At 42.7% G+C, this 23778-nt stretch overlaps 2 protein-coding genes across 2 annotated transcripts in view; both read right to left on the bottom strand.

Annotated features, from left to right (window-relative positions):
- Positions 1-12983, bottom strand: part of lig1 (ligase I, DNA, ATP-dependent) — a 43914-nt gene extending 30931 nt beyond the window's left edge. The window contains exons 1-8 of the mRNA XM_053883819.1: positions 12835-12983; positions 12356-12424; positions 10268-10448; positions 9474-9636; positions 5912-6049; positions 2568-2843; positions 2393-2489; positions 1940-2026 (exon numbers count right to left, since the gene is read on the bottom strand). Of these exons, the coding sequence (XP_053739794.1) occupies positions 1940-2026; positions 2393-2489; positions 2568-2843; positions 5912-6049; positions 9474-9636; positions 10268-10448; positions 12356-12424; positions 12835-12851 (1028 nt within the window). The 5' untranslated portion in view covers positions 12852-12983. The remainder of the gene's footprint in view (positions 1-1939; positions 2027-2392; positions 2490-2567; positions 2844-5911; positions 6050-9473; positions 9637-10267; positions 10449-12355; positions 12425-12834) is intronic.
- Positions 12984-13559: 576 nt separating this feature from the next.
- LOC128769727 (ETS domain-containing transcription factor ERF-like) lies at positions 13560-17224 on the bottom strand. Its single transcript, XM_053883682.1, has 6 exons — positions 17216-17224; positions 17117-17174; positions 16601-16832; positions 15031-15145; positions 14613-14694; positions 13560-13902 (listed from the first exon to the last, which is right to left on the bottom strand). The coding sequence occupies exons 1-6, from the start codon at positions 17222-17224 to the stop codon at positions 13664-13666; spliced, it is 735 nt and encodes a 244-aa protein (XP_053739657.1). The 3' UTR covers positions 13560-13663.
- Positions 17225-23778: the final 6554 nt, after the last annotated feature.

Genomic DNA, 23778 nt, shown 5'->3' with positions numbered 1-23778 from the left:
CAAGACATCTGACTCGTCTCTAATCGAGTAACCTGTCTCGTCTTCAATTGATTCACCTAACTCCTCCTCATGTGAGTCATGTGACTCGTATCCATTCTAGTCACTTGTCTCAACCTCATGCAAGTTGTCTGACTTGTCTCTAATCAAGTGGCCCGTCTCTTCCTCATGCGAGTCATCTGACTCATCTATAATCAAGTCGCACATTTCATTCATCTGTAATCTGCAATTTCAATAATCTGCAATTGAGACTCCAGTCTCACCTTCATTCGAGTCACCCGAATAGTCTCCAATCGAGTCGCCAGTCTCATCTTCATTCAAGTCACCTGAATCGTCCACAATCGAGTCGCCCTTCTCTTCCTCATGCAAGTCATCTGACTCATCTACAATCGAGTCACGTTGCGAAGTCATCTGAATGATCTGCAGTTGAGACACCAGCTCCGTCCTCATGCAAGTCATCTGACTTGTCTCCAACAGAGTCGTCCATCTTGCCTTAGTGTGAGTCATCTGACTCATCTACAATTGAGTAAGGTGTCTCATCTTCAAGTGAGTCATCTGAATCGTCTCCAGTCGTTCAAGTGTTGAAGAGACCAGTGGTGTGCATGTGTTGTTCATGTTCATGGTCTGACTTCCTGCTCAAAGAAAAACAAACACCTGCTTCTACAAACTCTTCTCACACCCAACTTCCTAAATTCCCGCACAGACATTCGAGGCATGAAGTTTTCAACAGCACGTCCTCAAATATCCTAAAAAGAGTCTCAAACCTTCAATAATGCAGCGAGGATCTGATCGCAGTCAAGTTATCACAGTCGAGGTTGCGTCACGCCTTTGATATTAAATTCTGTCTGTTTCAGAGATCCTTTCTGCTGCACAGGCTCCTCTCAGAATTCACTTCCCTTCCACGTGTTTGTGTTTCAAGTGGAGGATGTAGCCAACAACAACACACGCTCGTCACTGTTACACTTTAAAAGAAACAAAGGAGCTCAATAAAACTACTGTCCTGTGGACGGCAAACTTGAAGAGCGGCGGCAGTCTGCAGTTTTTAATTAACAGTTGTCAACAGTTGTGTTTGCAAGGAGAGCGCCTGGCAGCGTCGTGTTGACGGATCATAGAGCTGTCATCCCAGCAGAGTATTAGTCTGCACTCCAGGATCATGTTAATTTGCAGCAGAGATTTGAGAAGTAATTACAACCAACATGGAGACTGACGACACCCGGGTTCACTGATGTTTGTTTGCGCTATTTTAAGTGGAAATGGAGTAAAACATTGTGCGGTCTGAAGACATGTTATTCTCACACAGAGCATCTCCACGCACAAAATATGTGAAAACATATTTTTAATTCAATTATTAAATTCAAGGAAAACGTATTACATTTAAATAATAAATTACTAACATAAGGGTGGGATTATAAAAAAGAAACTAAAAACAAAAGAAATTCAAACAAAAATGTATTGAAAATTATGCAAAAAGTTGAGAAACTAGTGAAAAATGTACCATAAACAAAATAGAAATTATATGGATTATACAAAGTAAAACAAAATATCTGAAACGTATATCTTAAATTTGGAAATAAAATATTGATTGAAATAAAAGCAAAATTAAATGAACGTTTCACGTAGAATGATCTAAAAAAAAAAAAAAAAAAAGTTAATTTCAACAAACTATCAAACAAACATTGAGATAAAAAATCTCCTTTTTTCAAAAAGTAGAAGGAAAAAAAAGGAAAAATAAAAAGTTCAGCCATTTAAAAAATATTGTATATAAGCAATTAAAGTGAGATAATAGTATTTTGAATTTTATCACAAATTTATATTCTAGAAAAATATGTTAAATTCATTAAACCAAGGAACAAAATGAATGCAATTAATTAAAAAAAAGGAAAAAATAAAATCATCCATTGAAGCGAAGAATTAATTCATAACACTCTAATGAGCGACTCACTTCTGTCCTTCCTTCCAGCAGGCGTGATCCACCGGGTGATAGTTGGGCCTGGACGGGTTGTACTCCGTCTGTCCTGACGTCGACTCACTGTGGACAAATGAGGTCAACGTCTTATTTATGGTATTATGGTGTGTGTCTAGAAACAAAACTAGGACGATTAAAACTTGACTGTCACACAGTCTCGACGATGACATCACAGTCGAGGAGCCACATTTAAACACTGGCACAGCTTTGTGATGAAAAATGCATCGAGTCTCGTCTCTAGCTAAAAATAGACAGCGACAGTGAGCGTGACCCCGAGACGTCGCTACAAACAGACATCTGAGTTTGCTTTAGTTCACTGAAACGTTGAAGTTAGAAGCTAAACACCAGACTGTTTGATCACAAGGAGCAGGAGAGGAGGTGAGTTGTGAGTTGTGAGTTGTTGGAAGCAGTTCTCTGACTCGATCTCACCCTCTGGAGCTTTTATCGTCCTCGGTCGACGACTTCCTCTTTTTGTCTGCTTCACCTGCGTCGGGTTTCTCCGTCTTCACCGCCGCTTTTCTGGGGGCTGTGTCGGCACAAACGTGATCAACAAACACATGTGGAACTGTGGCCCATGAACGTGCATTTTGCCATTTAAACTGACCAAAGAAAGAGCTGAGAGCAGCTTTCTTCTCTTTGGCTTCACTTTGCTTGTCTGGCGTTTGACTTTTGGGACTCCGTCGGCGCTCGTCACCCTCTTTCTCTTCATCTGTCTCGTCTTTTGGTGCCTTTCTAGTTCCAGCCTCCTCAGCTTTCTTTGGGCTTTCATCAGGGCTCTTGCTCTCCGCCCGCTGCTCCTCCTCTTTGTTCTCCATCTCCTCATCTGGACCGGTGGTCTCGGTCAAAGGCTTTTCGCTGCTTTCTTCTTTCACTTGTTTGGCTACACGGTGCGAGAGAAGAGAGAGAGAGAGAGACGCTCATGGAGGAGATGAATGTCAGCAGGTTTGCAGAGGGCGGCCCATTTTTCGGAAGCAATTTGAAAGTGTTTACTAAATAACGGCTCCCCGCAAGACACTCAGCAGGATTGAGGTTACAGTTGGGACAGAAAAAATAATTTACTCTCATGATGAGCATTTTGATCATATTTGTTGGATTTGGTTTCAGTTCTTTTTCCTTAATCCAAACAAAATATTTTAAGTCCATATTTTCGTTTTCATTTGTTCCCCTTTTCACTTGTAGCCCATAAATTTATCAACATTCTCCCATATTATTAGGGAGCTAAGAAAATACCGATAATGTCTTCATTGTGCAATATTGTCTATGTAACTCAAATTGAGGACATAAAATTCGGTTATTTCTTTTTATTGCTGTTTATTTCTTTTGTTTTAATGAATGTAGCATAATTTTCAAGATATTAAAATTCTGATAAAATTCAAAATACTATTATTGAACAACTCCTTTTAATTTCTTTACATACAATTTTTAAATGGCTGAACTTCACATTTTTTCAATTTCTTCCTCTACTTTTTCATTAAAGGAGATTTTGTTTCTTAATTGCATGTACGTTCATCTTTTCCTACACATAACTTTCAAATTTAGTGTGACAAAATCTATTTCTAAAAATGTTTATTTTGATATTAATATTTTTCTGTGGTGTCTCTTCACATTTCATTTTTTGTGATTTTATTTTTTAGAAGATTTCTGTAAACCAACGGTTTATAGCATCGATAACTACTGTACTATATTTTTTTATTCATTTTTCTTCTTGGATATTTTGCTCTTCTTTTTAATTTACTGGGTTTTTTTTTAATTTTCTACATATGAATTACTATGTCTCATTGGGAAATTGTTCCAGCTATTTTTTTTCCTCCATGATTACATTTCTGTTAATATCCAGCCAAACATTCTTTGTTTTTATTACATATAATTTTTTCTGGATAAACCATCTTGCTTATGTTGTTTCATCTTTTTGTCATGAACCAAAAACCATGTGTGTTTTATGGCATAATTGTAGACTTCTCATTTCTACTTTTCAATTTCACAGATGACTTGTCATTACTTTGTTTTTCAAGCGGGATTCGAACCAGCAACCATCCTAGTCGGTCGATGAGAAGGAAGTTTACCAAAACAGCTTTTTAAAAACGAACAGAAACATTTGTCTCACAGCTAAGAGAAATAAATCATATTTATTCTGCGGCTGAGGAAGATAAATTTGCTCCTGACACACAAAGTGATCTGGTATCGAATATCCAGACTGCTGGGAAATAACAGTTGCCATCTGCCGCTGCTCAACGCCATTACTTTTAATAATTTCACGACAAATCAGACCAAGTGTCAAAGTGAGGAGGAAAGAATAAAGACAAAGAAGCTTCAGGGGAGAAACCTGCTCTTAGGAGGAGAGCTGTGATTGGTCTGATGCCGCGACGCAGTTCTCTATTTTGGGAAGCCGATGGAGTGCGCGCTGGAGTGCACGCTGGAGTGCTCTCAGAGCACGAAGACGGTGGCACGTTCTTTTGATCACACAGGATAATCAACAACTTTGCAGGGTCTGTAAGAGTTTTCCAGGACTTTTTCCACCACCTTTTACTGTTGCATGATCATAACTCATGGAAAAATAAACAAGGAAATAATGGTTGAATAGGTTGCAGAAGGAAGTCAGATTGTTTTTGAGACGAACATGGAAAGTAATCACTCGATAATCCAGAGATTTCTGTAAAGTCAGGGTGTGAGGACTATGAGAATGATATATGGTATTTCTATTTTAAGTCTCAATGGAAGAATTCGATATGTGCCCCTTTGTGTAGGATGAAAACACATGTGTGACCCACATAGAAACACACAGAAACCAAGCATATATGATGCTCGCTAGTTTCATATTGGATATTCCATCTCATTCCAGTGCAGTTTTCATCTTACAGTGAGGACTCTGCCTTTTAGGGTAGGACCTTAAACTCTTGACCTTGACTCGGCTTTTGTGTCCTCCGTCATCAAAAAAGACCACCCACCACAGATCGGAGACACCCCCGATGCTGGGAAAAAATCCTGGAAAGAACCCTGAAACGTTTGAATAAGATCCAGACCTTTTTTTCCCCCCCAACGATTTTTTGTAAAAAAAAATTTTCTTGCTCCCACTAACCTTCCCTCTTGGCTTCCTTTTCATCTTATTTTTCCACAAAGTCAAACAGGCGACCTGTTTTTATTTACTTTAACTTTAGTTTTAATAAAACCACCAAAATAAAACTGACAAAACATGTCAGATAAACTGGGAAAGGAGTTGGCTTGATGATCCACCCACACGCTCTGTTCAACTAACCAACACAACTGTGGTTCCTGAAAGCAAGTCTAAAAGTTTCCCCCAAAAATCCACTCACACACTTTTGTGATTCTTATAAACAACATATAGCACACACACACTCAAGCTACACACACTTTAATGAACTTCACTTTGCCATCAAAACCACTAGAAAATGACCAACTCTCAAAATTGCAGACTTTAAGAGAGCAGCTCGTGTCCGCCCCGTTATTCGCTGTCACTCGGTTGATAAAGAAATTACACGACTTGATAATTGAATAAAATATTGGGACATTAATGAGACAAACTGCTGACACACGCAGCACTCCAGTCTAACGAGCCTCAGTTAATGTGAACATCAGCCGTGGCTGTCAAGTCAGATGAATGAACGATGAGGCTTTTTTTTTGTCTTCACAGAAAAGTGGAGGAGAACGATGATTGCGGCTCAGCGGCAATTAAAACAATAAGGTACGAGATCGTGCTAATGATGAGAGCGGCGCGCTGAGTGGCTTTTGTCTGGCGGTGATGAATACGGCGGAGATTATAGCGGCGAGGGATGTCTGACAGGAAGATGAGTCAGGTCATGTTCACAAGAGTCTCTCCACATCGAAGGATCATTCCGGGGTTTAACCTGATTTAACACTGGCATTCGTAATGTTTCTGCAACACCAACTTTTAAGTTGGTGAATCAGATGTCACGACAGGCGGAAACTCACCTGGACTCTTGCCGCCACTCTCCACGCGCGCCCGCTTGCTTTGCCGAGTCGGCACAGGTGTGGTGTTGGACTCTTCCTTCTGGACCTCACTGTCACTCCGGCTCTCATCCAGCTTCCTCTTCGGAAACATCTTTCTAGCTGCAAAAAAGAAGAAACCAAGAACATAGTTTGAGACAGGTCAAGTACTTTTTTCTCAATTTATTGTCGAAACAGAAGAAAAAACTTGCGGAGTTCAAACATGTTGGATTTTTTTTAGGCAAGTGAAACAGCTAGCATTTAGCAACACAGCATTTCATCACAGCTTCACTCCAGAAACATGAAGTTAAGTGAGGTCTGGTGGTTAAAACAGACAAATACCTAGACACATTTTAGGCGTTTTTAGTTTATTTAAATCATTTGTTTCATTCAATCGGACTGCAGGTGGCAGCAGCGTCACAGAGCTCCTGAACACACACAGAACACATGAAGAAGAGGCCAGCAGAGGAACTGAAACTGTTGAAAACAGGAGCAAACAAATAACTTACCAAAGTCACACAATAAGTGTTTAATAAAGCTATCTGAACCACAGCTGGTCAAATGATCCAACACCCTGGTCAGCACTATTGTCCGTTTTAATTTTAGTTTGTCTATTCATTGGTTTCATTTCATTTTAATTTTTATTACTATTAGTCAGGTCTAGATTTACTTTACTAAAGGTCCGCGCATTTTTTATTTTAGTCTGCGAGTCATCCATAATTATTTTGGTCCAGTTTTAGTCAACAAAAAAATGACATTTTAGCACAGTTTTAAAACATAAGACAAGGATAAAATGTAAAATGCTATTGAATTCATTCAGTTTTATGTTATCGAGCTGCTGTTGACACATTTCCAGTTGTATTCTTTATTTTGAAAGAGAAATAGCTTTTTCTGTGACAATCTGTCATCTCTATTCAACTTAGCTATTAAGCATTGCAGCACTATGTGCGGCTACATGCACTAGCAGTTGAGTACTGTTGTCTTCTTTTAGAGCAATGGTTAATAAACAAATTCATAGATAATTATTAAACATGAAAAACATAATGTCTAAAACTACAGTTTTTTTGAGAGACTGACTTATTTTGGAGCAGAACCAGCAGTGATTTATCAGAAATAGATTTGGTGTCAAATAAAATAATGAAATTAATGCTCAGTGTTGTCTGTCACTTACTATGAGACCAACAAATAGTTGGCTGTTTTACCAGGGTGTCAGCGACTCTCTGTATAAATTAAATTTTAATGACAACAGCATTACTGTAGTTTGACTATTGAAGAGGGTTTTGCTGAACTAAAATTGAAATGACATGAGAGAAGATTTATCGGATGTTTTCTGGCAAAGTTTTTGATTCTACAAATTAAATTCCAAGTTTACAATCCGAGTCCAAGCTACACATTAGACAGAATCTTCATATATAATTAATTATGGCACTGAAAATAAACAAAAATAACAAGCGTTCTAAAGCACTGGTTTAAATCAGACTCTAAAATGCGGTCGGATCAACGCTCTAATCACCAGTGAGCCGCTGTCTACCTTTTATTTGGAAAACAAGTCTTAAGTTTGATGAATAATGAATGAAATCAAATAATTCAATTGGCATTTGAGGAGAGAACATTTCCTCACATGCTGATTAAAAGTGTAATGGTTGTAATCAAGGGAACAAAGTGTCGACCGAAGCACGTTTCCTGAACAACTTCACTAAGTCTCCATTTTAGCTCACGTTGCCAGATCAAACCACCGGGTGAAGAAACAAGGACGCAGCTGAAGCTCTCAGACGACGGTCTTCGCGCGATGCTAATGGAAACATTAAACTCCACTTGAAACAGTTTCCAGCGGCAGCTTAGAATTCTGCTCCCATTTCCGCCCTAATTTAATACAGCACAAGTGCTGGAGGGCAAATTGCTCTTGGTACCACATCAAACTCTGCTTCAGTCCCTGTTAAGGTTCTCGAGCAGGTAGCGCCGCCGATGCGTCTCTTCTGTTTATCATAATGAAAGCATTAACCCGGGACATTAAAAAGTCAATTTCTGGTCAATTTGCTGCGTCGCTCTAATGTGCGGCTCTCCGGGGCCGATGGTGGCGGCGTTTGTTATTCTCCAGCACGTAAACAACAACACAAGTTGGATGAGAATCTTTCAGAAGGAATTAAGAGGAGAAGCCGCAGCTACAACGTTTTGAGTCCCACAGTTTCAGACGTGAAGAAAACAGCACCGCTTACTATCTTTTTCATGTTGAAGGCGGACGGTTAAAGCAGCTCTTACGTTTGAAAGGACTATTAAACATGTATGGCCTCGCTGGCGTCTGTTCTCACTGTGCTGGAAGCTGCAATTTACAGATCACAGCTATAAAAGGCGTAATCGCCCAAGCGCTCAAGAGACACAATCTACGAAAACACAGGCCATACTGCGACACTTCAGAATCAGGGGTTGGGGAAATTTAAAGAAGCACTTTTCTATTTTGTTTTCCTCCCAATACAGATGCGTCCGATTCAAGGTCGGAGAAACTAATCCAAGTCTACCTTCTGAAACAATTTGAAAATGCTTTAAAAAATTCTTAATAACATAGTCTATATGTGAGGCAAAGAAAGAGCTGAGCCAAAAGACTGCTCCCCAGGGACTCTCAGCTATGTTCACCATCTTAGTAGTGACCCAAAGAACAAGACTTTTTTTTTTTTTTCAACTCTGTGTTGGAGATGGAACCTCAGTCATGCAGGAGAGACTCAGAGTAGAACCTCTGCTCCACCAAAAGATGATGGTTCAGGTCTCTCAAGATGCCCTTGAGGTGCCTCACTGGTGGAGTCCTACAGGTAGATCCACCTTGGAGGAGGTCCCGGGGCAGACCCAGAGGTGATATATCACTCATTTGACTGTATTCCCCAGGAAGAGGAGAGGGAAGTACAGGCCACTCTATATCAGCTGCTGCCCCTGCGACCCACCGACGGAAATGGATGGACAAATAGCAAACACGCATGCAGATTGACTGAAACAGACGGACAGATGAGCCAACAGACTCACACCTGAAAATGAAGGCAGGTGGACAGACCTGCAGACAGATGGACACTGAAGGAGGCAGATGGCTGAACAGACACTCGAGCCAAACGTACCGACCTGACGTTGGACAGACCGTTGGACGGGCGTGTGGTCCAACAGAGACAGCGCGACAGGCATAAGGGAAGACGTGACAGGCAGACAGACAGATGGACTGAAAGGCACGCAAGTGTAGAGAGCTAAAACGCCTCTGCATTAGCATCACTCTGAGAATCACTCCGGATCACAGCCTGCAGCACTCAGAAGCTATTTCAGTAAAAGTGTTAACAAAATGTTTAACCTCGTCACGTTCCCCCGAACCTTCACTATCACTTCGCTCCCCTCGCCTCATGAATTCATTACGACATTTGTTTAAAATAGATCTCGTCGCTCCAGGCTGAGAAATTTAAGTTCAATCTGCAGCAACTTTCCCGAAAAGGTTGAGATCTAAACCGGCGGAGAAAGCCAGTCGTCCGTGTCGAGCAGAGCAGAGATCACAGAGAATAGCAAATCCAACACTGACCCGTCTTGCGTTTGACGATTCCGGAGGGGGAGATGGAGCTGGGCGTGCTCGGAGTTCCTGGAGAGGCGGAGGAGGCCGGCGTGGCCGGAGTAGCCGGGGTGACGGGCGTGGCCGGGGCGGGTGGAGGAGAGAGCGGGGTGGGGACGGCCTTGAACGCATCGTCCTGTTGGAAAATAAAGTTAGGATTTATTTAGAAGAACACAAGTTAAATGACTGTGAGCTGTTACTGTACTTAAAAACAGACGTCAGTTCAGCAGGAACCAAAGAAAGTCCTTTCACTCAGAGTAACTGAAGAGGTCTTCTTGTCTCAGTGTAGCTTCCCTGTCTTTCTTCAGCTCCACTTGCCTGCCTGGTTTTGTACTCACCTCCCAGGCTAGCTTCCTGTCCACCTCCCTGACCATCTTCAGGGTCCGACTCTATGACCAGGTCTGTCTCCAAGTCAGCCTTTCTGCCCATGTTGGTGCCCACGTCTCAGCACTGCTTTCTCCCTTCAGGACCTCCTCTCTCCCTGGTTTCGCTCCCACCACCACCACTTCCTTGAGGACCACCTCCCTGCCTTTGAGTATGCCTGTCTTCCTTGATGTCCAGCCAGTAAATTTATAACACACGACCAGAAAAACATTCCTTCAGCCAGGCGCAGAGTGAACTCAAGAGAATAATAGATGAGGTCAGGATTTATTCATTCGGAGGACAAAACAAAGGTCTGTGCAGAACCATAACTCAGTCATGAGGCTCTTTCATTATTAGCACAGCAACGCCACATGACTCATCTGAACATGAAATGAATGATTTACCTTCACTTTCTTATCGCTGACCTCGTCGATCTCTTTGCTCTTGGTGGTCACCTGCTCCTTCACGGCCGGAGCTTCCTCTTCATCACTGTCCAGGATCTGCCGGCTGCGCTTGGGCACCTTCTTGATGGGCGAGTCCACTTCCTGGACGCCGTTCTGAACCTTCAGAGGACTCTTCGCCGGCCTGGAGTCGCAGCACACCAAACACAGTTACGACAGCAAATAAACAGAAGACATAATCTGGATTTATACGGCTATTACAGAACCAACTCTGTATTAACTGTTGGATTAAAACAAAAGCAATAAAACCTTGGCAGAAATAAAATAAAAACCCCGCAGGAGCGGTGATGAAAAGATTTCCACATGAAGCCCATAAAGGAAAGCAGTCAGAATTCATCTTCAAAGCCAGTGACGGATAAGAAAGGGAATATTTTCTCCATTTGTGTCATGACGAACCACAGAGACTTCACAGATAATTGCATCCCCACACGGTCAACAGGTCTAACGACTAATCAGGCCAATAATTAGCACCAATGTGACTATTTTACTAATTACAATGCTTCAAATATCAATCTGAATATCCCTCCGACACCAAATGTTTAATCTTCAGATCACTTTAAGCTTCATGGTGATGATGGTTTCAACACAAAATATTCCAATTATATGAAGTCTTCTCTTTTTAAACAGCTTTAAAAACATAATATGCATATTTCCTCCCTTTTTAACTTATTTTGCATAGATTTGAAAGGTTTTTAATGCAAATTTGTTCAAGTCTCGTTTATTAATAATTAACTGCTTTAATAATTTGATAACAATGTCAGCATTTGTGGAGGGGTTTTGCATCAATCAACATCCATAGATTGATTTATTGAGTATATACATATATATATATATACAGAGAGAGAGATATCTAGATGGATGGATGTATGAATAGATAGATATAGACAGCTGTCTTTTATTTTCAATGTATTATGTTCTTATTTAAACAACTACATAATTGTGTTTAAATTCAGCGTTTAAAAAAAAAAAAAATTTGATGACGGCTACAATATCGTTTTTTTCTGCTACATTTTCTTTTAAATCCAATCATAACTACCGTAATTTCCGGACGATAGAGCGCCCCGGAATATTAGCCACACCGACTAAATTTAAGATGGAAAATAGATCTTGTTCAAGCATGAGCCGCACCGGTCTATAAGCCGCAGGTTCAGTGGTGCTGTCTGCGCTTTTCAAAACTAGTGTCCAGCATCGACAGTGAGGAAAATAAGTATGAAATATAATAAGTATAAAATGCACTATTGTCGCCCGCGTGCCCAAAGTTCCCGACACCACTGCCGGTCTCAGCGGCGGCTTCTCAATTCCTTGACCTCCATAAGATCAACTCTGTTGACGGAGCTGTGGACACGTGGGTGAAAACAACGCATTTTGAGCGTGTTAAGTGTAAATAAAAAGCCTCGGATTTCATCAGATTTCATCGCCTCTGATTTAATCTGATTTCAGCCTGTAAAAATCCATATGTTAGCCGCGCTGTTGTATAAGCCCCAGAGCTCAGACCGCAAGAAACAAAGTAGTGGCTTGTAGTATGGAACTTCTGTTAAGTAATTTAAATTACAGTTTTGTAGGTGCTCGCTGAGTAAATACATTTCAGGGCAGGTGGGCGGAGACGATTCTATCAGATCTGTCAGGTCAGGACTATGTAGCAAGAAGCAGCCTTTAGCTCCTAAGTTGATGGACATACAAACAGATGAGGTGACGATAACGATGTTTGCTGAAGACATAGTGAATTTAAGAGAGAAAGGAATAGCTGGAGAAGCTAGAGAGAAGAAGAATGACGAAAGAAGAAAGACGTTCTTGCAGCAGAAGAGTCAGAGATGAAGACACCAAGGTTGTCAGTAGGAGAGTGTAGAAAGGACGACAACAACAGTATATCAGAGGGACACGTGGAACAGCAAAGGCTGAAACAGTTCAGGAAGACCGAGTCGGATCATGAGATGAAGACAACCAATGAGGTTTATGTGAAGGACATGAAGAGGACTCTCATTGACAGCCACACACCCTCAGAATAAAGAAAACAAGACATTGGGAACTTACTTCTTAATGGGCTCATCGCTGACTTTCTTGGGAGTAGCCTTGTCCTTGGTTTTGGGCTGGAAAAATGAACTGACGAGGAGAACAGCCATTAGAAACGCTGGACATGACGTCACAGAAACAACCAGCAGGCGCTCCAGCATAAGGCTTTTAATGGAACCCCACTTTAATTACGCACGTTGAAGCTGCACAGACGCGGTTTTATGCTTTTAATATGCTTCTCAACCTTACATTTACAAGTTATAATTGCTTTTATGACCCCTAGTGAACGAGGAAGTGCTAACGTGGCTTCGCAGAATAAGTAAACTTTAAAGGTCTGCAAGACAGCAGATACACTCGGCAAACATCCCCGCGTATCACACACAACTTTACCATGAAATGAATGTTTGTGAAAACATATGAAATTATGTATATTCCAGTTAAACGTCAGAGTCACCTAGCTAATGTCAAGCGCCGCCTCGCTAGCATAACATGCTACTTACGCGATGCTGCGCTGCATGTTCCCTCAAGACCGACGTTCACCTTTAAAACGTTTTTTAAAAATGACAATTAATGCAAAACAGCACCAACATCCACTCGGACGAGAGACGGAAACTCCCGCGCTGCACTCGCCGCGACAAAACTCTCGGACTATTACGCGCCAAAGTGACGTTTCATACAAAGATCGTTTATGGATACAAATGGCCTCTCTGCTTCTGAGCAAACCTGAACATAAACGTCGAAATGTTCGACTTACAGGATAATAGACGAACGAATTTAGTTTTATGTTTTCATTAAAATGCTTGTGGTTTATAAAATATACACGTTCAACGTATATATTCCGGACAATGAGCTCAATTTTGTAATTGAAGAGGTAGCGGTATAAATACACACCAACTGCTTCATTTAAAATGACATCATATTTACGTATTCGCATTCAATCTTGTGAACAAATACAGAAAACTGTCGTGAATGAAGCAAGACAAAATGTGCTTGTACAGTACACACTAAAATTAGACAGGAGTGACACATCCTGATGGCCATCGGATCAGTTTTACTCTATCCTGGGAAAAAGGAAGTGGAGGTAGGAGGTGAGGGCGCTACTGCCCCTGCTGTCCAGGAGTGGAAGGTGAAAACACCGCTTTAAAATCTACTAAGAAAAAAGGTGTCTGATTTAACTTCTTTATTTTTACAAGTGCCATTTTGTTACTGACAAGACAGTGCCACGCAGCTGAATTAAAAAAATAACTTTGTTCAAAAATAACACGTTCATCGAACCAAAATGCGTTCAGATTATCCAAGTGGCGTGCGACTGTCCTCGTCGGTTGCTCTTCACTGTCGCCTCCTCCTCATCTGCGCGTCGCCGTGTCCGGGGAGCTGAGGCGTCTTCATCCCCTCAAACACACCTCCATTCACCTCCCAGTCCGTGAGGGTTCTGCACAGAGGAGGGAGGCTGGGGTCACCGTGCGGAGCAGGGCCACACATCAGGGGCCCCTGCAGCAGCCAGGGAGGATGGAGGGGCTTGGGGAGGCAGCAGGGGAGCAGCAGAGGGTGATGGTAGGGAGGGAGGACTGAGAAGAGACAGAGAAGTTCATCAGGTTGGCAGAAAAACTACATCATTTTGTGGCTCACAAAAGCAGTGGTGGTACTAGTAGAGGCTTCACTCCTGTATTTTTATACCTACATATAAATAGTGAGTGATACATGTAGTTGCATTTGAGGCAATAACAACTGACTAACTGAAGACTATTACAGATTGTAGACGTGGAATAAAGAGTAGATAGAAGTCTGAATTGTGGCACTAGGAATGTTAAAATCAGTGTTGGTGCTTGAAGAAGCAGTTGCATTGGTAGAATGGAAGTACCAGCTAAAGCAGTAGAAGTAGTTGTAGTAAAGGTAAAGAGTAAAATTTGAAGTATAAGACGTAGCAGAAACGGTTGTAGAGCTGCTGTAAGAAGCGCTAAAGGTAAAGGAAGTAGTAGACATCAGGACTGAGGTAGTCATTCAGGAAGTAGTAGTAGTTCAGACGTTGTAGTCGAAGTAACTGTACTGGTAAAAGTAGTAATAACAGTAATGAAAGGTAGTAGAATAAATAGGATGTGGGAGGAGTAATTGGAGTTGTAGAAGTTGTACTTTACTTAGAGTAAAGTAACTGTGGTAGTAGAAGAAAAGGTACTGTATTAACTGTCATAAAAGAAGTAGCAGTGGCAGTAGGCGTACTAGTGGGAGCAGTAGTAGTACACATGCAATACGGCTTGTCATCGGTGGAGGTCTGCCTCACCTCCGGCCATCACTGACCCAGGTCCGGCAGGCAGAGGGAGTCCAGAGTCAGGGGGCAACTGGAGCGGGCTGCCCGGGACCAGCTGGAGAAGAGAGCACTTTAAAGCCTCACAAACCAGGAGGAGAAATGAAAGACTTAAGAAGCAGAAATGATGTTCACCCTGCGGAAAGAATGTTTCCGTGACAACAGAACGGTGACGTGGCGATGACTCGTGTTCAGACGGAAATAAATCTCAGTTCTGAAACTCTGGAGGAATATGTTTCATTCATTTAGCCGCAATTGATTTTCCTCTGGGTTCAAATCGGTGGTTTAGACCGGTTGTCATGGCGACGACTGTCTGGACGCGTAAATCATGATTGGAGCGGAATCGCTTTGTTGTGGGCTGAATGAGAAGATGAGGAGGTGAGGTGGTGATGACCTGATGGCTGGATGGGAAGCCGGGGTAGTTGACCAGGATGAGTTTGGTGAAGTTGAACTTGTAGGTGAAGCGTTTCCCTTTGGTCTTGTGCAGGATTCGTTTGTTGTAGTAGTATCTGCAAGTACAGCCCAGCGCAGGCGGTCAGAGGAGTCACTCCCATCCACTGACTCACTAACCTTCTACTGACTCACCAACCTTCCACTGACTCACCAACCTTCTTCTAACTCACTAACCTTCCACTGACTCACCAACTTCCCACTGACCCACTAACCTTCTACTGACTCAGTAACCTTTTACTGACTCACCAACCTTCCACTGACTCACCAACCTTTGACTGACTCACCAACCTTCCACTGACTCACCAACCTTCCACTGACTCACCAACCTTCTCGTAACTCACTAACTTTCCACTGACCCACCAACCTTCAACTGACTCACCAACCTTCCACTGACTCACCAACTTCCCACTGACCCACAAACCTTCTACTGACTCAGTAACCTTTTGCTGACTCACCAACCTTCCACTGACTCACCAACCTTCTTCTAACTCACTAACTTTCCACTGACTCACCAACCTTCTACTGACTCACCAACCTTCCACTGACTCACCAACTTCCCACTGACCCACTAACCTTCTACTGATTCAGTAACCTTTTACTGACTCACCAAGCTTCTACTGACTCACTAAACTTCCACTGTCTCACCAACATTCCACTGACCCACTAACCTTCTACTGACTCACCAGCCTTCCACTGACTCACCAACCTTCCACTGACTCACCAACTTCCCACTGACTTGTCAACCTTCCACTGACTCACCAACCTTTGACTGACTCACTAACCTTTTACTGACTCACCAACCTTTGACTGACTTAGTAACTTTTACTGACTCACCAAGCTTCTACTGACTCACTAAACTTCCACTGTCTCACCAACATTCCACTGACTCACCAACCTTCCACTGACCCACTACTACTGACTTACTAACCTTCTTTCACTGACTTGTTTTCTTAAAGAACCCACAAGTCATTCACTCAATTCTTAACCCATTATTCTCTACTCATTGATGGACTCTGTCACCATCTGTTTACAGAGTCATTCTCACTCACTTGTTTGCTGACTCAGTCACAATCTAGTGAACCAGATTATCTTGTGACTCATACACTGAATCGCCATGTGCATGTTAGTTAAGACACTTAACACTCACACATACTTTTTTCCCATTTAATAACCTTCTTAATCAGTTGGTACTGTGACTCAGTTAGTTAGGGACTGTCCTGACCTGTTACTCAGCCATTCACCCACTTGTTTACTGAACTATTTATGTCTTATGTACTCAGTTGTTTATTCACTAATTTACAGGCTGTTTTCCTGCTGTTTATCGTATCATTTACTGACTCAAGTGTTTACTCACCTATTTACCAAGTTGCTAAATGACTTTGATGATAAAGAAGTGAGTTATGACTCACTCATTCAGGGACAGGTTCATTATACACTTTGTCTCTAGTGTTTCAGGTGAGTGGTTTCCCCGGATGGGAGGTGGAACATGGGTCCGGTGGGCGCGGACTCACCTGAGCGCCCGGCTGAGTTTGTCGTAGTTCATGTGAGGCTTGCCCTTCCTCTCCCCCCAGAGCCTGGCCAGCCTCTCGGGGTCCCGGATGACGAACTCGCCCCACTCGTGTCCCCAGCCGATGGCGCCGACCTCGCCGCCGCCCAGCAGCTCCAGCAGGAAGTGCCAGAGCTGCACCTGCCTGGAGCCCGGGGACCAGGCCGGCTTGTAGGCCCAGTCCGGGTACAGCAGGGCTGAGAGACAGAGAGGGACATTCAGGTGTTCATCCAAGACCAATGGGTTCAGATGGGTTCTAGTCAAAGATATTTCAACGTTGTCTGAAAACAGTTCTGAAATACATTTATTTAAAAACGAAAGCTTCAATTCTTGATAGTTAGCTTCTAGGTTCCCTTTACATTTCTGATCTTTTCATTTTGGATAAAAGCCATGACTATGGTTGGGTGGATCACATGACCTCCCTCTCAGGTCTCTTCATTGTTCCCTGGACATCGCGTCATACAGAGAAACGGAAACCAACCTCTGCTCCAGTACGGTGACGTCAGACGCCCGAAGGAGGAGCTGCAGCTGCACTGCATCTGAGGAGGGACAGACTTCAGTCTCACGACTCCCGACTGACTGGATCCATGTGATTTCCCTGCTAAATTGTGAGTTGTTTGACTCAATAATTCAGAATAATTCAACTACCTGCAGTTTCTGGAGAAAACAGACACAAAAATGAAAAACTAAACTGAATAAATGACAATATAAAATATCCTGAAGAGGAAAACATTTTCAAAAAAACTAAAATTAAATTAAATAAAAAGGACTTTCAGAGAATAAAATAGTCTCCGCATGCTCTTATTCTGAAATGCGTAAAGAGAAACAGGAAGCTAGCTGACTCTGATGTAGCTTGATGCTAATAAGGAGTTGAATATCATCAAATGCGACCACTGTTCTCCACTAGTTTCAAACGGCAGCCCTCCCATTAGGCGAAACAAGCAGCTCCATCGTTGCAGGAACAACAGCAGGCTCACGCTGAGGGGCCCGACCCTGCTGACTCAGCAGAAGGATGCTACTCACACACGCGTTGTTTCACACCGGCCCCTTAGACTACGACAAAGATTCAGGCTCACAGACTTGGTCCTGCCGCGGTGCCGTCGAGCAAGTCAGATGATCCCATGTGGCCTACTAAAGCAGCCACCTCTCTGAAGCCAGAAAGTGAAGCAAACACCAGCTGACAATTAAAAACGCCAAGACGTTTCCTCCTCTTTTTTCTCCGGAGTCGGTAACCACGGCAACACAGACACAGAAAGTGGTGGACGTGCAAGTGACGGAGACGTTACCTCGGTTGGAGCCGACCAGCTGCAGAATGACAATGAAGAGTGTGAGAGGACCATGGGACCAAATCTTAAATCCTCCATCCCATCACCCTCGCACCCGCCCCACCGACCACAGACCCCCCCGCCCCACCTCTCCCTGCAGCTCCACACTCAGCAGGTCAGCAGATTCACCTTCAAATGGAATCAAGACAAGACACGCTTCTCATCAGACAATAGATCTGAGGAGTGACGGCAAAACAAAAGACTAGAATGACTGGAAAGATGCATTTAAAAATGGAGAATTAAATTAGATTTTAAAATAATAATGTTAAAAAAATAACACCTTAAAGTGAATACAATTAAGAATAAAATGCAATGAAAAATGATCATGGGAAAAAAGATGTATTTGACTTTTCTGAATGTTTATTTTTCAAAGGATCTGAACAAGAAGCTATAGAAAATCCAAAATTAAAATAAGAACAATATAGAATATAAAATTATTTTATAAGATACAGTAAATAAAAAAAAACAAAATAAACAAAGGTTTAAAAAATGATCAAGAGGAGGTGGAACATTGGAAAGAAAATAAAATAATCAATATGATTCTGGTTGACAAAATAATAGACAAGTAAATAACCAATTTTTTTCTGTGATAAAAATAATTGGGAAAAAAATAAGTAAAAGATAGAAGTTTTTTTTAAATTATAGAGTTAGAAAATGGAAGGAACTTACTTTTTGCTTGTAAATATCTAACAAAAAATTGTACAAAACTCACTGTACTGTAAATTCACTGTATAAATATTTAAAATAACTAAAATAAATTACATTTAAAAAACAAAATAGGAGAAAAAGAAAGGACAAAATTCATGTGAGGTTGGTGGATTAGCCAGCAACATCTAACAACAGAAGCCTGAAGCCGTGGCCACTGACCACTGCGTGACTCTTCAGTCTGAGCTGCAGAGAAGCACATGTCGACACCTGAGCGGCTGCTGAGAGGAAAACTGGAGCGAGGCGAGTCTCTGGGTCTCAGAGGACCTTCTGAAGGTCGAGCTCAGGTAAAAGCTCTCTGACCTTGAGCAGGAAAACAGAGTATTGAGTTCATCACTGGCTTCAGGGAAGAAGAACCTTCAGCTTCACGCTGCAGCCCCGGCCTGCTGGGACCCGCTTCACCTCAACAAACCAGTCTCTCTTTCACTGCTGGGCTTCTCTCTGGTTCACCTGGTCCAGTCTCTGACGTCAGTCGGCTGCGGCGCCTGTTTCCTTCAGGTCACGTTGCTGAGCTGGGAAAAAGCTGGTTTCTCAGAGACCAAACCGGAGTTCCTGCTCAGACATTCAGCTGAGTCATCTTTACTGTCTGCCAAAAATTAATCAGGAAAAAAAGCTGAATAAAACTTCTAAATAATAAGGGGGAATATATCAAGGAATATTGCAAGGAAAAATGTTGAAAATGAAAATCAATTTCAAGACAAACTACTGAAGTTTTGGCTCTTTGTTTGCCACTCCAGCGGCTGACTGGAGTGATGCGTTCAGGTGCAGTCAGAACCGCAGGGAAAATGCCTTCGAGCTGTAGAATAATGGCGTTTTTGTCATGGACCAAAAGATTTCTGTGGAAGATGAAGCTGTGACGTCAGGTTGATGACGTGTCTGTGTGTGTGTGTGTGTGTGTGTGTGGTTTCAGGTGTGACCCCGAGTCCCAGAGCAGCTAAAAGCTCGACGTTCAACTCAATTAGCAGCATGAATAATTGATGTCTGTCTGGAAGAGTGTTTGTATTTACACTGGAATTAAAAGCCTCCGGTGTCGTCTGTCACATCTCCGACGTGCGTGCGCGTGTCATCTCTCAGGCCTCTTCACTGACGCTTGCTGCTTCGCTGCGGCTTTCATTGGACTCTTCTGACGCGTCCGAACTTCTCTTCAGTTTTGACTCACTGTTCCAGTGACCGGCCGGAAGATGAGTCTGGACTGAGGTCAACGTGAACATTTATTGGACGTTCAGTTTTTTTTAAATATGTAGTTCAACAGAATTTTTTTTTTTTTTAGGATGAGCTTAATCTGTTTGGCAAAGTGGAGAAACACTAGTTATTATTGCAACACGTGATGAAAAGGATGGTGGTTTCTGTTTGTCACACAGATTAAAGATGGAAAATGTGTGAATCTTTTTCAGTTATTTAAAGGAAACTAAACATGATTAAATATTCAAAATGTTAAAACAGAAAAAAATAATAAAGAGTGAAGGATAATAGCAAAAGATATGAGAATATTAGGTGCAAAAATACCTATTTAAATAGTAATATTTATCATCAACGTCATAAATAAAAGAGATAAACTGAAAGGAATTTTTTATGAAGCAATCTTGGCCATCAAAAACAAGGCCCAGCAGAACATAGAAAATAATTGTCCGCATTTTTTATTACTATTATTTTCCTCTGCTATGTTTTATATGGCTGTTTTTAATGTTTCGCAGTTATTTAAACTGCATTTCAGATTAGGAGAAAAAGGTAATGTGTCAAAAAATGACTGAATTAATTCATATTAAAATATAATTAGTTTGATTTAAATGAGCTGGTTGTTTATCTCGCGGCATAATTTGACGTTAAAAAAAAGTAAAAAAAAAGTAAATAAAAATCACATGAAAAATAACGTGTGACTCAAGTTTGTAAATGAAATAAAAGATAAAATATTTTTTTTAAAATATCTGTGAAACTCATCAATATTGTATATAAAAATATTTTAGCCAGGGAGAAGATCAAGAACAAAATGAACAAAAAAGACACAAACAAAATAATCTCAAGATCAAGTTACAAAAACAGATTAGTCAAAAGTTGGTGGAGAAAATTTTAATTTAAGTTCTCAGCTTTTTTAACATCCTTGCTAAGGGAAAAATTTGGACCCAAAATTCTGCTCTGTCGTCCGTCCTTCCGTCCCCCACACCTCCACTATAAGCCCCCGCGTCCAACCCTCCTACACACGTAGCTCTGCTCCTCCTTCCTTATAAACTAGCTGCCAGTAAGTCAATGAACGCACAGGTATGGATGCTATATTCCCAGCTGTGTCCGGGCTAAGGTTGCATAAGAGCCCAACCGTTGTCCGACTCAATCTCTTCTTTTTAACTGCTGATGGAAAATCTGCATCCCAGTCGTCTCCCGAGACCCCGGGCGGCGGTCCCCACACATGCGGCAGTGCTCGGGCGGAGACAATAAAGGAGTGAATTTACACACACGCCAGAGAAGAGTCCTCTCGGCGAGTATATAAAAGCCGACAGTCTGGTAATTGAGGCCGGCCTGCGTCCAGGAACGATGACGGGAGTGAGATTTAAAGCGAGTGTGTGGATATTGGAGCCAGCGTTGGCGGCGTCGGGGGAATATTACCGCAAAGATACAATATAAACACCAAAATAGAAGAGAGATATCCGTCCTGGCTTCCCTCGCCGCGCTGGCAGCAGATGGAAGTTCTCAAAGACACGGGTTCTTGGAGGGGTAATTTAGGAGAGGGCCGGGAATTTGCTTGGGCTCCCTCGGCATTATCTCCTCGGTGACACGCCGAGGATGGATAGAGGACGAGCGCGGCGGCGGAGGGGGGTTAAGTCTGGATTTGATCCCTTCTAAAAGGACTGTTTGTTTTACAGCTGACGACGGCGCTGTCTAATCTGCTGCTTAGCTCAATCTCTCCTTCCCTCCTTCATCCCTCCCTCCATCGCCGCCGCACAGCGAGAGAAACCCGCCGCCTCTTTCTGGAATGAGAAGCAGCCATCAGGGTACCACCGTGTGGAGGAAGCTAGTGCGAGCGAGCTCGACGGGGCGATGGCGGTGCAGAGATGAGGGTCATGCTCGGGGTCTCAGGGGTCAAATCCTGTTACCAGTAAGAAGGATGAAGGTTTTAGCGAACCCCCGCCTGGTGAAACCTCTGAAGAGAGGCAGGCGATGAACGCTTGATAGCTTCTGCTGAGGGAGGAACAGATGGCAGAAACCAAAATAACAGTCGACATATGCTTTTCACAACGAACAAACGCCTAAAAATATCTTGAATTTCTTTTGGATTTTATCACAAGCGACGGTGAGGCTTTCCTCCGCACAGAAACCTCCTCCAGCTCTTCCACTTCCACACATCTGCTTCCCAGTTGACCACCTCAGCGGTCCAGCAAACACCTGGACGCTCCCCAACTCAACTCCGTAAGAACGCAAGGTTCGGTAACTGACAGCTAGTACCCAAACAGAGGCAGGTTTCCAGTCCCCCAAGCAGCTACACCCCCTCCCTCAAGTGGCATTCAAAAGACAGGTCAATCTGCTACATGGCGGATCGGACTGTTGCCCTTTAGCAAGTGTGGAAGTGTATTAAAGCAATAAAAGATTTGGACGCTGCCATCTTTGAGTAGATCAGATGCGTCTAGGTCGCCACCGCCACTCGCGTCTCTTCCCCTTCGACTCAAGCTCCGTATACGTCGCTGTAAACTCTGGGTCTGACTAGAGCCGTGACTTGTTGCTGGGGTTCAACTACAGTATTTGACCTTCACGCCTCCATACGTCTAAAGGACTCGCTTCAATCGCGTTTGGGGTGAGAGACGAAGATGAGGCACAGAGAAGGAGCGCCATGCTAACTGCGGGAGGGTAGCACGCACCTGCGGGTGGACCAACCTGAATTTGAGTGGTGTCGCAGTGGCAAGTCTGAGTCGACCTGTGAAGGTTTTGGGAGCACAGTTGTCGAGCACAACTAAGTGGAAGGAGGTGTTTGCCACAGTTCTGAAGTCCTCCTGGACTTGCCAAGTTCTTATGAGACCTGGATGTTGAAGGACACACACTGGTCCCATCACAATGCGGGTGTCAACTGTCGGAATTGTTCGACTACAAGGGAGAAGGAGGACAAAACAAGTTAGGGACTTGGCAGCTCAACAAATCCAGTCCACTGGACTTCCTCCACTGAAAGCTGAGCTACCCAAACAGGCCTGTCGAGGACAGCGTGGTTCACTGAAATCTGGTTCTAAACATTCTCGATATTTCGGCCAAAAACTCGACATTGTTTTCTTTCTAAAGTCTCAGAGCTGCAGGGACGTCAGCAAAGTCGCTCACCAGGGGAAAGAAACATCAAACGAGAGAACACAAGATGAGCGGGACGCTCCCCCGGGGGGCCTTTCGGGAGGGCTGATGAAATAAAAGAAAATTTAAGTCAATAAAATGGACTGGCGGCGCGGGAATGAAGTGTTTTCTGGTTTCTTCACAGCCGCCATGATGGAAGCGACTGATGCTCTTTTCTCTGCCTCCTCTCCGCGAGGCTCTCCGGTGTCTCTCCAGGGGTCTGCGGTCTCTTAAAGGTTTCTCAGTGTCCCTTAATCCGTCCATCTCTTCGTGTCCAGGCAAAAATATATCCGCGTGAAACTGGAGAGGCCGACAGAGAGGTGCGAGGCAAGACGCAAGGGTGTGTGCTGAAAGTCAGCAGAGATAGAAATGAGCTCATGGAACAAGACTCAGCAGCAAATTAAAGAAGCTGGTTCCATTCTGCAGAAGAGGAGAGTGTAATTTAGGAACACCAGTTGGTGATTTATCGACCGGAAACTAACCATTCAACGTAAAAGAGCAGCTAAAACCAGCCGCAAGCTAAAAGGAAGATCAGCTCAGGAAAACCTGCAAGTTTTGGGGTTCAACCAAAGGGAGGTTGAGAAAAACAACCAAATAAAAAATAAAATTAAAAAGACAATACTATTTACGCAGAAATGAAATTCTAAAGTATTAGTTGATTAAAACGTTGCAGAAAAAAAAACTAGTATGCAAATGAACCGTCAATAAAATGAAACTATGAAAGAAAAATAAGTTTAATATACAAATACATTACAACAAACATTAAAATTTCTCACAGAATGTAAAAGAAAATTCTAAACATGGATTTTTTAAA

The sequence above is a fragment of the Synchiropus splendidus genome, chromosome 13, assembly GCF_027744825.2.
Source record: "Synchiropus splendidus isolate RoL2022-P1 chromosome 13, RoL_Sspl_1.0, whole genome shotgun sequence".
NCBI classification, from domain to species: Eukaryota; Metazoa; Chordata; class Actinopteri; order Syngnathiformes; family Callionymidae; genus Synchiropus; species Synchiropus splendidus.
The sequence above is the reverse complement of the archived record's forward strand: the minus strand, read 5'-3'. Positions and strand labels throughout refer to the sequence as shown.

What these genes read in the sequence shown, in the direction of transcription:
- LOC128769727 (XM_053883682.1), bottom strand. An exon ending in GTCACCGTACTGGAGCAGAG is followed by an intron (nt 16,833 to 17,116) that starts GTTGGTTTCCGT and finishes TCTGTCTCTCAG; the next exon opens with CCCTGCTGTACCCGGACTGG. An exon ending in AAACTCAGCCGGGCGCTCAG is followed by an intron (nt 15,146 to 16,600) that starts GTGAGTCCGCGC and finishes CTGTACTTGCAG; the next exon opens with ATACTACTACAACAAACGAA.